A 14,740-nucleotide genomic window follows, 5' to 3' on the forward strand; every position below is an offset into this window, starting at 1 on the left:
GTTAAATGACACTGGCATCAGCCACGACTATGATCTCACTTGGCTTGATGGGCCTTCTCAAGCACGGCATATCTCTGTGAGGCCCAACATTCAAAGATTGTGCTTTACCACCTCATCTCATGTCTTTTTGCGTCTACCTCTTCCACAGGTTCCCTCCACTGTTAGAGTGCAACACTTCTTCACACAGCTGCCCTCATCCATACCTATCAAATGAGCATACCAACGCAGTCGTCTCTCTTACACACTGACATTACACATGCAGCGTAGCATACTAGCTTCATTTCTTACAAGCCCACACGTCTTCAGCAGTCATAGCCTGTGTTTCACTACCGTGTAGCATGGCTGTTCGCACACAGGCATCATACAGTCTGTGTTTCACTCTGAGTGAGAGGACCTTTGTTATCAACTGAGTTAGGAGCTCTTTGAACTTTGCCCAGCTTATTTTTATTCTAGCAGCTATGCTCTCAGAGCATCCACCCCTGGTACTTACTTAGTCACCTAGGTAATGGAAGCTATCTACTTCTAGTTTTCCCCACTGGCATGTGATGGAATATAATTTCTGTAGGTTTTTAGTGTTTATTGTACCTGTGCACACGCAAAAACCATCTTCCCTGTTAACTTTCCGCTGATATTGCTGCACCTCTTATATGTCCATCTCTTATATGGCCATCTCATCTTTTACATTGATATATCTATGATAATCTGAACGACTGCAAGGAAAACCTGGACAGGAAGAGAGAAAATATCTATGAGTGAAAAATGAGTTGAGTGACCCTGATTGTTGGTGACATGAGACAATCCAACTCTGGGTGGGGAGAGATCACTGTAGACTTCCCTGGTTTTTTTTACATTTACTTTTCTTATGTTGTTATGAGTTGGATGGGACTTCTTGAGGCAGTATTCTAGGGCTGAATACTTTTCCCAAGGTTTACACATACTTATTTTTCACTTAAGGTACTTTATTCTATATCTTTGCATGTTGAACCACCAAGCTACTGGAGTTTTTGTTGATATGGGACTTAAACAACATTATCACTGCTGAAACTGTGTCAATGGGAAGATATAGAGTTATACAAATGATAGGTTTTCATAGTATTTCATCGACCAGATTTCATTCACAAAACATTGGTCAACCAAGGCTAAATTAGAAGACACTGAAGGTGCTACATGGTGGCATTGAATTTGAAACTACATAGTTGCAATGCAAATTTCTTAGCCATGTGGCCATGCCTATGCCTATAGTAATGGTAGAAAAAGCAGAATGAAGAAACATGTCTATGGACCAGAGATTGGAGTGTATTGGGGAATGACTTCAAGTCAATCAATAAGGTAATATTTTTGGTGAGGATGCAGTTTAGAATGTTTTTGTTTTTGTCTTGCATATTACTTGGTGACCTCACCGGTGTTGGTGCCATGTTGGTTCACTCTGTAAAGTCATCCATCTGTAGAAACCATGTCAAAGTAGACAGAAGGGCTTGTCTCCTGTCAAACTGTCCAACTGTCCAACTTGTGCCAGCATGGAAAATGGATGTTAAATGATGATGATGTATGTGTGAGTGTGTTTGTATCTCCTTGTCTTGTCATTGCATGGTAGTTGTAAAATGATTGTCACTGTCATACAGGCAGTATTGTCCAATTCCAAAATATTGCAAGAACATGTCTAGCCATGAGAAATCTTACTTGGAAACAGGATGGGTGACAGGAAGGTTATCTGGGCACAGAAAAATCTACCTCAATAAACCCCATCCATGCAAGCATAGAAAAGTGGACATTAAGATGATTATATATATATATATGTACTAATGAGTGCTCTTGTTTCACTGGATATATGGTTTGTATATGTTCAGTTTGTTGTGGTGTGGATTACACTGTTTCAAATTATTTGAGGAAGTATAGGAAGGCCCACTTGAGATTGGCATATTTCACGAGAAATTTTATGTATTTTATATCTTATCTTTGGAAAAGAAAGTGCAGATGAGAAGATTCCAAAATAAGGACAGTGTGCTCTCACTACAACCAGAGTGCTGACCAAACTGAGCATATATTTCACTGATACTCAATAGTTTGTGTTTGTGGGCTTAAACTTATAGCTAGGAAAAGCTGTAGTGTATTTGGGAGTATAACTATGATTAATACAATCAATGTAGTTCAACAGAAACTTAACAAACCAGGAGGCAGTTGCTATTCAGTATCTATGGTGAACTATTTGAACAGACTAAGTTCACTGTGATAGCCAGTAAAGGAATATCAACATAATACTGCAATCTGTTCAACATACCAGCCAAATATCCCTCAGCAAACCTTCTAATGCCATTAAAATAAGGTTCTGAATTAAATCCCAAATTCTCAAATGAAGTGATTTATCTTATAGATATGACTGAAATTATGATTAATTTTCTTGAACAAGAATTTGTGTGTGTGTTTGTTTTACATTGCATTTTGTGAGCAATATCATTAGTTGTGGGTTTTCAACAGGTTGGTCACTGGTATATTGCGTTTATGACAGCGACAGTGACAAGGAAGTGTCTATGGAATGCAAACAGAGCAAATACCAGGAAATATCTTTACTTGAAAGCACTTTGATATTGGTTTTCTTGCCAATGTTTATATTTCCCACTGAATACATATGATGAGTTTCCTCATGGATTCCATTTAGCAAGTTCCACTCAGAACACATTTGGTCAACCTAAGGTTATGGTAAAAGACATTTGCTCAAGGTACTGCATGCTGAGATTGAACTCTCAAGCTTGTGGCTATAATGATGATTTCTTACCTACACAATCATATATGCACTGTAGTAAACATGTTTACTTATTCTTTAAAGCTTCTATTTAAAAGAAAGCAACTGCTTTCTTTTTAACAACAGAAGCCATTAAGTATGTATGTACATATGAAATTCTAGTTTGAGTGATTTATTTTTTTCTTTCTATGCACCTTCAAGTTAGCAGAGTAAGAATGCAAGCTATCTCTTAAAATACCCAGTTTAGTGTATACAGATATTTTTGAAATCAAATCACTTTGAAGCTTACTAATTTAAACTATTATTAATAAGCACTTCTCTATGATCCCTTGCCTTGTCATTAATCTTTTGCTCTTTAATGTCAACTGTCAATTAATATAATTTACATTCCACATGCCACATAACTAACAAAATTAGACAAGAATACTATACTGTATTTCACAGCATTTTCTTTTGACTCTGCTGCCCTACCTCAGACAGATATCTAGAGATATTCTGTTCTTATTACTTATTTATTATGGATTGTTATTTGTATATATGTTTAATTGTTGGTGTAGATCCCGAGTGCAGTTAGATAAGGTCCTGGTTTTTAACAATAAATCAATTATCAAAAGTGATTTGCTTCTGATAGTGTTGATTGCATTGGCCAAATGCAATTGCTCATAACTTGTCAGCAGTTGCTCTGTTTTTATCCATAATATTTAACTCTTCCTTGCCCTGTTTACCTACTTGGAAAATGATATTAAGAGTAGGCACTGTAAGCAATGGAAGCCTGGTATAATTAAAGAGTAGTTTGTTATTGTGCAGTGAATTCAAGTCCTACAATGGACCTGGGCCTTTATAAATCTGCTCACACAACCACTTTGTTTCAACCTGTTCTATCACATTTATAGCTGTCACTCACAAGGGAGTTGGTGGCAAGGGCCTTGCTTTTGCTAATTGTTTTACATACCTATGTAGTAGCAAACACGCATAAATTTTCTCTTGGTGCTTCCACCTTTAGATGCAGTGGAATGCTCATTTTCAGCTGATTAAACTGGTTCAATGTGGAATGAAGCTCAATGACACATCACCCAATTCAGGAATTATATAACCTTGTAAATGTGAATCCACTTAACACTATTGTTAGTAAATCAAGGAAGAAATAAAGGATATTTCGATGTGAAGTACATGTAATTGGGCTATTTGTTGATATTTTCATGAAAATTCTATTAACGGAATTACCTAAAATGATGTCAATAGGTATATAATGGTGTCAACATATATAGATTTCATTTGATTAAACATCAGACATTTTTTTAGGAAATCATTTCTGGGAAACCATTTAAATTTGGCTGACTTTAACATCAGTATTACTGGCACTTGTTTTTTATTTTGACCCAAACAAAGCAGAACATGCACGCGTGCGCGCACACACACACATGCCATATGCAGCACTTTAAGCAGCTACATAGTGAGTCTCTCATTCACTCTTATAACAGCTTGTGGTTTGTATATGGCAAGGGCCATGGATGGATTACTTGCACTATGAGCAGCTGGAATGCTTCACAAACTCTAATTTATAAAATCTTTTTGGCAGCAGTTCTTTAAAAGCGTTCTGGTGTTACTGATGTTCCAAAGCATGAAATTTCAAACTCATTGAAATTTCATGCTTTGGAACCTGCAGAATCATGATTAAATGTTTTTCAAAAAAACTGAAGGGGTTCATTGGCTTGACTCAAATTTTGTAGAAATTGAGCTGGTATTGTAACCAAATATGTACCACAATAAATTGTTTTTCTCTCTAGATGCCTGTTTTTTTATTTAGGAAAAGAAAAGAAAAGAAAAAGGAACATTTATCTAAACTAACAGGTGCAGGGATGGCATAAGTGCAGGGATGGTATAGGTGCAGGCATAAATGTGTAGTAAGAAGTTTACTTCTCAGCCGGCACTTTGGTCAAGTATCTTCTACTATAGCTCTAGGTTGACCAAAGCCATGTGAGTGGATTTGGTTGATGGAAACTGAAAGAAGCCCATTGTATGTGTGTGTGTGTACTCTGTCTTCACATCATGTGATGATTGTAAATGAGCATCACCATCATACAAGTCGTGTTGTTTTGTTTCTAATCTCCCATGAAAATAGGCCCAGCTACAGGGAAATATTACTTTACTTGGAAACAGATAAGGGTTGGGGATAGAAAGGGAATCTGACTAGAAAATCTGCCTTCACAAATTCTGGCTGATCCATGCAAGCATGGAAAGTAGATGTTAAGTGATGATAATACGTCTGCCTTTGTTAGTAACACCTAGATCCTGACTTACTTCCATGCAACATAATTAAAATGGTTAGGTACATCAAGTATTGTATTATCTTATAGACTGATATGTAAATAAAAGCATAGTTAAGTTTTGAACCTTAAATCCTAAAGTTATGTTCAGTTATGTGCCAAATGATAAATTATAGATGACTAATACCATTGTTATCAGCAAATAGTGAAAACAATTTTGGATGCATTTTGCCTTTATTTTTTATTTTGCATTTTTTAGAAATCTAATCAGCAAATCATATCCTTTCCATAACTTACTGAAGTATTTAGTGAGTTTAATTATTAAGTAAATCTCATAAATTGTAAGAGAATACTTAAAAATTAAATTTGAATGGGATGCCATCTACGATATAAGTAGTTGTCATTGAAATCATATTCAATGATGAAAACTTGAAAAGGCCAGTGTATATTATTTAGCTATGTGGTAAATTAGAAATATGAGTATATGATTTGATTTATATTATTTTCATTTGGAAGTATAAAAGCTAATTCTAAAGGTGTTTTACTCTATTTTTAGAATATTGATTAGTGAGGTGAGCATAACTTTTTAGTAAATATATGATCTGAAGTAATATATTTGTAGGGTATAGAGTAAAAGATAACTTACAAATTTGAATAAATTTGGGTCTTTTTGAAGACATTTTATTTTTTCATACAATATATTTACAATGTTTCTGCTACTACCATAGTCTCGCCTTTCCTAAATATAACTCCCACTTACTAGCCATCTCTTCTATTTCCTACTTTATTTTTCACCAGCTGTGCTATGACCCTCTTATTATAATTGAAGCTACAGATGTTAAGTCTAGACTAGTAATTTCCAAACATTTTCAGTCCACTGCTTCCATGGTTTTTCACCTACTCTCTTGATGGCCTCTACCCGTAGTGTCATGCAGAAGAATAGGTCATGCAACTCAGCAAAATAGAATGACAGAACAAGTTTTAGAGGGGTAACAATAAAACCTACAACTCTTTAAAGTAATCCCATCTTCTATGTAGGAGCAACAAACATAAACAAACACACACACACACACACACACACACACACACACACATTGGGAACCAGTGATTTGGAATGTGTAAGTAAATGGCTTTATTGTGATGATTGTGATAATGATGACAAAACATCCATCGCTTAATGTTCCTATGACCATTCATAGCTTATTTTATTTTCTCTCAGCTCGATGTATCTGTATTTTGATCTTTCATCATGAATAGATTTGTTGCCACTAGCTTTCTGTTATGGGAAGAATCTAGAACAAGTAATTCCCATGTTGCACGAAATTTCATATCTTTCTTGCATTTAACATAAACATTGGATGTAAATGAATACTTTATTTTTATATACTGACTACCTCCCAATATATGCACACATACTCATATACACTCATACACAGAGGTTCTTATACATATACATAGAGATATGGGAGAAAAGATTATAAAATGAATGTTGATATAAAATCAAAATTGTTTAAGATTTGTTTTTAATTGCAAATCTGTAACATTTTTGGTAGTTCTTAATACTGAAACTGGTTTAGTTTCTATCTAGATTTCTTCTTATATGAAAGGAATTATTTGTAAATTCTAGAAGAATCTATGAGCTCTGAACAACACTTTTCACATATGATCTTATATATATATATATGTATATTCTTGGTTGAATTTTAATTTTTTTACTGAAATGGAGAACTGTCTATAACCATTTATTGGCCCTATGAGATTAAGGTATTGAAATAACTGCAAAATTAGTGCAGCTCATGTTTGCTTTTCAATTATTGCCAGCTTGTATGGGAGTGGAGGAATTCTAGTGTGTTTGTATGACTTCAGGAGGAGAATATACGTTGTGACTGAGAAGCTAACAGACACCATGAGACACAGTGAGAGTAATGGGTAGATTTTAGGTAAAGGCATTGAAATAATATATGTATGTATATGTAAAATCATCCATTGATTTTGGTATATGAGCATCCAACTGTTAGATGAACTTGATAACCTACTCATTGAATTAACATGCAAAGTGACTGAGTATTTCACAAATGTGATTCAAGGAGAATCAGCGTGACACATGTAATAAAGCTGGACTTTTGAATTACTAGTACATTCCATCTGATGGGCTTTTATACAGTTTCCTCTATACTCAGCTCCATTCACAAGGCTCAGGTTGATATGAAGTTATGGTAAAAACTCTTGCCCCAGATGCCATGCACACACACACATACAAAGTGCAGGTGTATTGAACGGCTATGAAAGGCATTTTCATAGCTTTTCTAACATGCATTTTATTTCTTCAAAGAGGGGCACTGTCTGAAGCATCAAAACTTACCTCTCTTTAAGGAACAAGGTATAGAAACTAATCTTAATTGATAAATTTTGATAATTGTTTTCTTTACTTTTGTCAAGGCTAATCATCGCTAGCTTCCTCAGACTTCGCCTTTTCTCCCTTATAAATTAAAATACCATGGCATATCTAGCTTCATACTCTTACGCACACACAAACACATGCATGCATGCTCTCCCTCTCTCTCTTTCTGTCTCTCTCTCTTACACACAATGAATACATGTGCAATTAAACACATAAAATATTGTCAGGCTGCCTTAAATATCCATAACAATGGAACTTCTTCACCTGCACTCATCAAATGGTGGCCTTTAATACCATCCTGCATTTTCAGCTCACTTGCACTTAGCCTTTCATGTAACTTAATACTCATCTCATTTCTTTTCAACCTCTTAGCTCTTTTGTACCCAAAGTCCATATCTCACTATCATCTAGTGTTAAACATCTTATACATCACACAATCTTTCTAACACAAAAATGTTTTTCATGGAGAACCAGAGCAAGGTTGCTATTTTGCTCCTGGTCAGCCTTATTGAGCAGACTGTAACCATGTAGGTTGTCAGTCAAAAAACTAGATGCAATCAACAGATGCGTTGCTTCAAACATACTATTTTGAAGATCGTGGGGTGCAAGTAGTAGTTCAGATGTTTTTTCCCCCCTCCTTTCTAACATCCAGTCTTGTTTAACTCTCATTACCAAGTAACCTCTAGACAGTTTGACTCATGGCCACATGTGTCCAAAATTTCATAATTCAAAGTATTCTTAAGGAAGATTTGATTGCTATTTCCTGGAGGTTTTGCTATTTCTGTCTTGATGCTGTCTTGGCTCATGGTGATCATAGCAGAAGTAGGCAACAAGGATTTGGTTGTTGCATTACAGTTGTTGCTCTTCTATACATATCATTAGCAGTGTTCAATCTAGCATGATATTTAGAACTAATGTGGTTATAGCTGCTACTGCTGTGGTTGTTTTGTTTGAGTGTTTGTTTATGTTAACCTGGATTGAGTGGGAGGGATGATGTAGTAGTGTTATGGATATTTAGTGAGCAGCAATCGTACATGTTGTAACAGGGATTGTGTGGGAACTTGGTGTTGTTTAACCTTCCAGACTGCCCTGTCCAAGCTAATCCATGATTAAGAGTGTTCCAACTGTCACTGTGGAGTCTTTTTGTGTCTAGATATATTGCATTTAGGACTGTTATCCAATATGCCTTGAAGTGAATACTGGATAGAAGATACTCCATCTACTAAACATGGTGTTATCTTTGTTTCTGATATGATTATGTTACTCTGGAAATCACTCTTCTGTCAGGTCTGTGAAATATTTAAAAACAGATATTTTATTGTATGCTATAAACCAATTGGGTTAGAATCTTTCAGTGTGTGTGTGTGTGTGTGTGTAAATAAATAAAAAGATGTTTATAAACAAACAGATGTTATTTAGATAATTCAAATTATTCATGCCTGTAATGCCTAAACAGAAAGAAAAATACTAAAAGACTTGTTTGTTTGCATGACATATCTCCGTGGGCATGGGAAGACATCAATCTCATAGCATCAGTTTTATGCAGTTATTGTTGGGTCACTGTTATGTTTACTGGCAGCTCTCATATGTAAACATAAACCTATGAAGAACTCTATATTTCTCTACTGAAATCTTGTATAAAGCATCTTTAGTCTTTGAGGGCATATGAAGGCCTCCAGTTCAAATTATATATATAATATGATATATTTTACTGTTCAATTTATACACACCCCCAACCTGTCCAACAGTTAGCAAGTACAACACCGTTTATGTTTTGAAAATAAGTTACCCAATCAAATTCAAATGCTAAATTAGTTTATATCAAATCATATATTATGCGTACCATCACAATTTTATTCCTGTCTTGGTTACAACTAACCAATGAATGGGAATGTGAAACTCTGAGTCACAGTTTTTTTGTTATGTTTTTGTAGCTTTAATAAAAAAAAGTGTGTGTGTGTGTATATATATATATATATATATATATATATATATATATATATATCATTACCATCATCGTTTAATGTCTGTCTTCAATGAAGTGAAATAGCAAACTGAAACACACTGCATATGTATAAATGTGTGTGTGTAAGGTAGTTGGCCATATATTTAAGAGAGTGAAAGCAAGAGTCTATGTATCCGGATGTGTTAATCTGCAAAGAGAATGTGTGTGTGTGTGCGTGTGTGTTGCTGTTTAACCTAAAATCATCTCTGATTTAGCAGATTTATGATCAAAGGTGTTCTAGTTCTGACTATCAGTGACATTTCGTAACGTGTCTTTTACCTTCACTTAAGATAGTAGGATATGGCCATGGTGATTTTGCTATTTCTGGCAGGTTGAGAGACCATATAGAAGCTATCTTTGTGTGATATGCAGTTATTTTGCTCAATATGGAAAGTATTTAGGATTCAGCATACATCCACATGGAAAGTGGGGTATAAAGTCAGTCAAAAGGCAGCAATTAATCTTAAAGGGAACAGTTTGAAAGGTAAATTGTGTTTGTTAAAAAGACAGTCATCCCGTGAAAGTAGTTATCAGTTTCCATGATGTTTGTCAGTTTTCACTAGTGTTGGTGGCATCTTGGCTAGAGTGCTGTGAGATTAATTTGTATCTTTGTTATAAACTGTTATCCATTTGGGTAAAGTACTGAACTTATTTGGAGGTGTTAGGACAGTTGAATAGGGGTGAAAGAGAGAAGGGTATTTGAGTTGTAGCTATTGTTGTTATTTAGCCTATGATCAACACTGATCAAGCAGACCTCTGATCAAAGGCATTCACCAACCATAACTATCCTGTCCCCACCACCCTTTTATTGTTTCAAGCTGTGTATTTCAGACTTGGTATGATTTGAGAGAGACCTATGTGCTGTTTCTGAGGGACTGAGTTGAAGCTCCATTGTTGATTTGATCTAGTAGTTACTGGAAACCTGTTGCTTTAGTGCTTTATATATAGCACCACATGTAAATTCTCTTCAATAACAGTGACCTATGTATATGTTTTTCCTGAAATTGCTTGGTTAATCTCTCTCTCTCTTTATACATACATATGCATATATGTACATAATCATATACATAAGAATACATGCACACCAGTGATATGGGCTGTATATGGAAATTTGAGCATGTTTCTTTCAGTTTGCTGCTTATCCTATTTTCATATTTCTGTTAGTCTGAGTAAAGATTACAGCTGAAGTGAGTAACATGATTCGAATTGATGTGTCATGGTCTTAATTTCTTGGCATTTATCAGAAACAGAAGCATAAATCCAGCTTAGAATCTGGATCAAGGAAGGGAATCAATTCAGTAATATTGTGAACTTTCAGTTGCCTAGAGGAGAAAAAAATCCAAATAAGAAATTTAGTTAGGAATGAGATAAATCTTGAAGTAACTGAAAGGAGGTGATTGGCAATAAAGCCATCTGTCATCCAAGGCACCACTTTCCTGCCGTAAACTGCAGGCGTAACTCTTTATCTCTAAAGCAGGGCCATTCTGGAATTTTATTTCTATTTTTGTATTCATATCAACTCTTACCTACCAACTCTCTGGACTACACTACTGTTATCTCATCCAACACAAACAAACACACACACACACACACCTCTATATATAAAAAAAGCTTTGTGAGCAATATATATATATATATATATATATATTGTTATTTCTAATTTGTTTAATGATTTAAAAAAAGGATATTTAATTTTACAGACTCACACGAAGCCTTGATCATATTTCTACTTTTAATGTATTTAGCCAGAAAATAGATATGAACATTACTTTATAGTAATAGAATGCTTATCATTAGAATTAGCTTTTATACACACAGCTTGTTCCACAAGTGTCTTAAGTTGCAAACATCATTACATCCAAATAGTAAGTTCTGTGTGTTATTGTGGTAGTGTTTGGAAGTGTTGCTGATATGCTTAGGTATTTGCGAGTGACCAGTCTTATGTATTTATCAGAATTGGAGAGATTCTTGTAGATTGATGCATCATGATAACAGCTGATTAGTGCACCAGTTAACACTACCTCAGTACACTAGCAAATTAATTAGCCTTTTCTGTTCTTTGAAAACTAATCAGCCATTTCAACATAGGTGTGATTTCTACTTATAAGCAAATATTTATTGTTTTCATGCTAGCCATGAATAAAGACTAAATAAAATCAAATAGGAAAAATTCATTTCCTTTTGTTTTCTTTGTAATTATCTGTTCTGTTTCAACAATTATAGCTACCCTCATTTTCTTCCTATGCAATCACATTTAATTACTTATAACAGTGACTAGTATGGTATAGTGATTTGACTTAAGTGTGGAAAAGGTAGTTGTAGAGAACTGTGCATAGGAGTTGAGTAAAAAATCTTGATATCAAGCTTTTCGTCCAACTAGAAAAAAAAAAACTGAAGAGGTAAAAAGGCAGATTTTATAGTTTTTGGTAGCAAAGAGGCTTCTTTATATGTATAAAAGGTAAATTATATGAAGCATATATATAATTTACTCTTATACATCAGAATACATAAGAAGAATGATACTATATGGTAGTGAAATACAGACAGTAAAATGATCCATGGCAATTGGAAAAAGAATGGTTTATTGGTTGGGAATTATTAATTGAACATAATTGGAGAGTGGCCAAATAAGGTTTTATACCCCCCCCCCCCCCACACAGACACACACACATGCACAAACACACACACTTTTCTTTTCTTTTGACAAAATAATCAACTTTCTAAAACTGACTCAATGATGAATTTAATCAAACTCAAATTGCCAGATACTAAAAAATAAACAATCATATTTCATTGTTAAGCTTTGCAATTATGATGTTTTGGCAGATTATCATTCTAATTTCAAATCTATATCTAATATGAAGTTAGTCCCATAAAGTCAATAATTCAGTTGCCTGAAATACACTAGTATAAAGGTCAAAATAGAAATCCTATCTTTTGTGTAGATCATTTTTGTCTGGTTTCTGCACATGAAGGCGATGCTTCAACATGGTCTTTGCTGTGATGGCTAGAACAAACTAAATAACTTGACTGTAATTGAATGGGACCATCCAATAACAACACTTTAAAATAGTTCATTGCTAGTAATTACTTTATCAACACCAGAAATATTGGTTTCAAATGTTGGCACAAGGCCAGCAATTTCAGAGGAAGAGATAAGTTGACTTCTTCAGTTCCAGTGCTCATCTGGTACTTATTTTATCAACCCTGAAAGGATGAAAAGCAAATTCAACCTCGGTGGAATTTGATCTCAGAACGTAAAGACAAACGAAATGCTGCTAGGTATTTTGCCCAGCATGCTAATGATGCTGCTAGCTTGCCATCTATCCAGAAATATTAACAACAAAGTTGATTCTAATGACTTCAACTTAGTAGGGTAATAACCTCATTACAGTATTAGCTAAACTTCAAGTCTTGCCTCTGTCACCTTTAGCTTTTGTCCTTCTGAAGTTGCCATTCTAGAGGTTTGATTCAATGAATTATATGCCTGTGACTTTGTCATAAGAATTTAACATTTCAAAATGATATAAACTTATAATTTTGTTGTTTTCAGTTAGCAATTGGATACAAGTGGTTAGCATTAGGGCAAGAATAATACTTGAGTTCTTTGTGCCAGTTTCACCAATGATGCTGTAAATTGTTGATTTTCTGAAGTAAAAGTTTTAGGAACCTACAGGATTGCTTCTAGCTGTCTTCTGCAACATTTTTTGTTGTTGTTGCTCTGTCAGGTCAAGTCTGTGATCAAAGGTCGTTTAAGTCATGACAATTGCCTTTTCTATTATTTTTTTGTTTTTTTTCAGTGAGTCTCGGAATACATTATCCCAAGTGTTCATGCTCTTTCAAAATAATAATGTTTGATTTTTGAGGGAGATTTGAATATCATTTCTAGCAAGTTAAATAGTCTTTTTCAGACTATTTCATAATGTTATATCAAATATTATCACAATTTGGTATCCTAAATTTTAAAAATATTCATACCAGTGTAAGATCCAAGCAAATTTGCTTATTCACTGTAAACTAAGAAGCATTATTTATATGACTACACAGCATCATGGCAAAGGAATTAAATGAACTCTAAGAAAGGTTTTTTATAAAATATGTAACTGCAGTCAGTTTGATGTCTCTCTTTGCTGCCAAGATTCCAGTTTGTAATCCCCAGTGTTTTGTCCTACAGTAACACTGTTCTAAATATGCAAATACACTTCCGTTTAAAAAATATTTTAATGTCTTATTTTATCAAATTGATCTGGAGAAGAGGGCAGTGCTCATGTATGCCTTCACAGGATTAAATCTGTCCTCTCACTGAGATGGTAGATTCAACATAGTTAATGTTCCACTTGAGCAATTAGAAGCCAACATCTACTTAAAGAGAATTTCAGAGGGCTATTACAATATCCTGGGATAGAATAAGTGGGTGGACATGGAAGAGAGAGAGAAAAAAAATGAGTGATTTTGCAGAGGTGACATGAAACCAGCTAGTTACAAGGAGTTGTAATAGTACATTATTATGTTATATATGTATGTGTGTAAAATATTTCTTATATTTTCTCTATTCTTATCTATAGGTGTTGCAAAACCTTGGAAAAGCTGCACGGACCACAGATCAAACATTTGATGAATATGTGAGCAATTTCAACAAGCAGCAGGTAAAATATTTGATAAATATTTGAATAATGATGATGGGAAAGATGTGTGTGTAGAGAGAGAGAGAGAGAAAGCTGCACTCTTTGATAGGTGAGTAAAGTCTCCACACTCATTAAGATGGCTGTATGGTTGAGAAGTTTGCTTCCTAGCCATATAGTTTCAGGTTCAGTCCCTCTGCATGACACCTTGGGCGAGTGTCTTCTATTGCAGCCTTGCATAAACTAAAGTCTTGTGAGTTGATTCACTTGATGGAAACTGAAAGAAGCTTGTTGCATATACGTGTGTGTGTGTCTCCTTGTCTTGACATCACATGATAGTTGTAAATAAATGTCACTGCTATACAGGTGTGGTGTCATTCATTGCCAGTATTCTGCGAAAACCTGTCTGGGGTAACATTACTTTGCATGGAAACAGGTGTGGGTTGGTGACAGGAAGGGCATCCAGCTGTAGAAAGACTGCATCAATGAATTCTACCTGACATATGCAAGCACGGAAAAGTGGATATTAAAATGATGATGGGTGTGTAAGAGGTGTAGGTGTGGTCCTTTGTGATAAGAAGCTTGCCAACCACATGGTTCTGGATTGAGTCCCACTGCATGGTACCTTGGGCAAGTGTCTTCTACTATAGCTTCAGGCTGACCAAAGCCTTTTGAGTGAATATGGTAGACAGAAACTGAATGAAG

The 14,740-nt window shown here is 34.9% G+C and overlaps 1 protein-coding gene across 5 annotated transcripts in view; it reads left to right on the forward strand.

The window, feature by feature from the left end:
• The window catches only part of LOC106878700 (myc box-dependent-interacting protein 1), a 122,919-nt gene that overhangs the window by 30,337 nt on the left and 77,842 nt on the right, over positions 1 to 14,740 (forward strand). For all 5 annotated transcript variants that reach the window (XR_016241458.1, XR_001410535.3, XR_008263893.2 and 2 more), the window contains one exon: positions 13,979 to 14,059. Coding sequence is in view for 2 of the 5 variants with exons in the window: in XM_089350597.1 (XP_089206723.1) it covers positions 13,979 to 14,059 (81 nt within the window). In the remaining 3 variants the exon portion in view is untranslated. The remainder of the gene's footprint in view (positions 1 to 13,978; positions 14,060 to 14,740) is intronic.

The sequence above is a fragment of the Octopus bimaculoides genome, chromosome 4, assembly GCF_046866305.1.
Source record: "Octopus bimaculoides isolate indiv1 chromosome 4, ASM4686630v1, whole genome shotgun sequence".
Taxonomy (NCBI): Eukaryota; Metazoa; Mollusca; class Cephalopoda; order Octopoda; family Octopodidae; genus Octopus; species Octopus bimaculoides.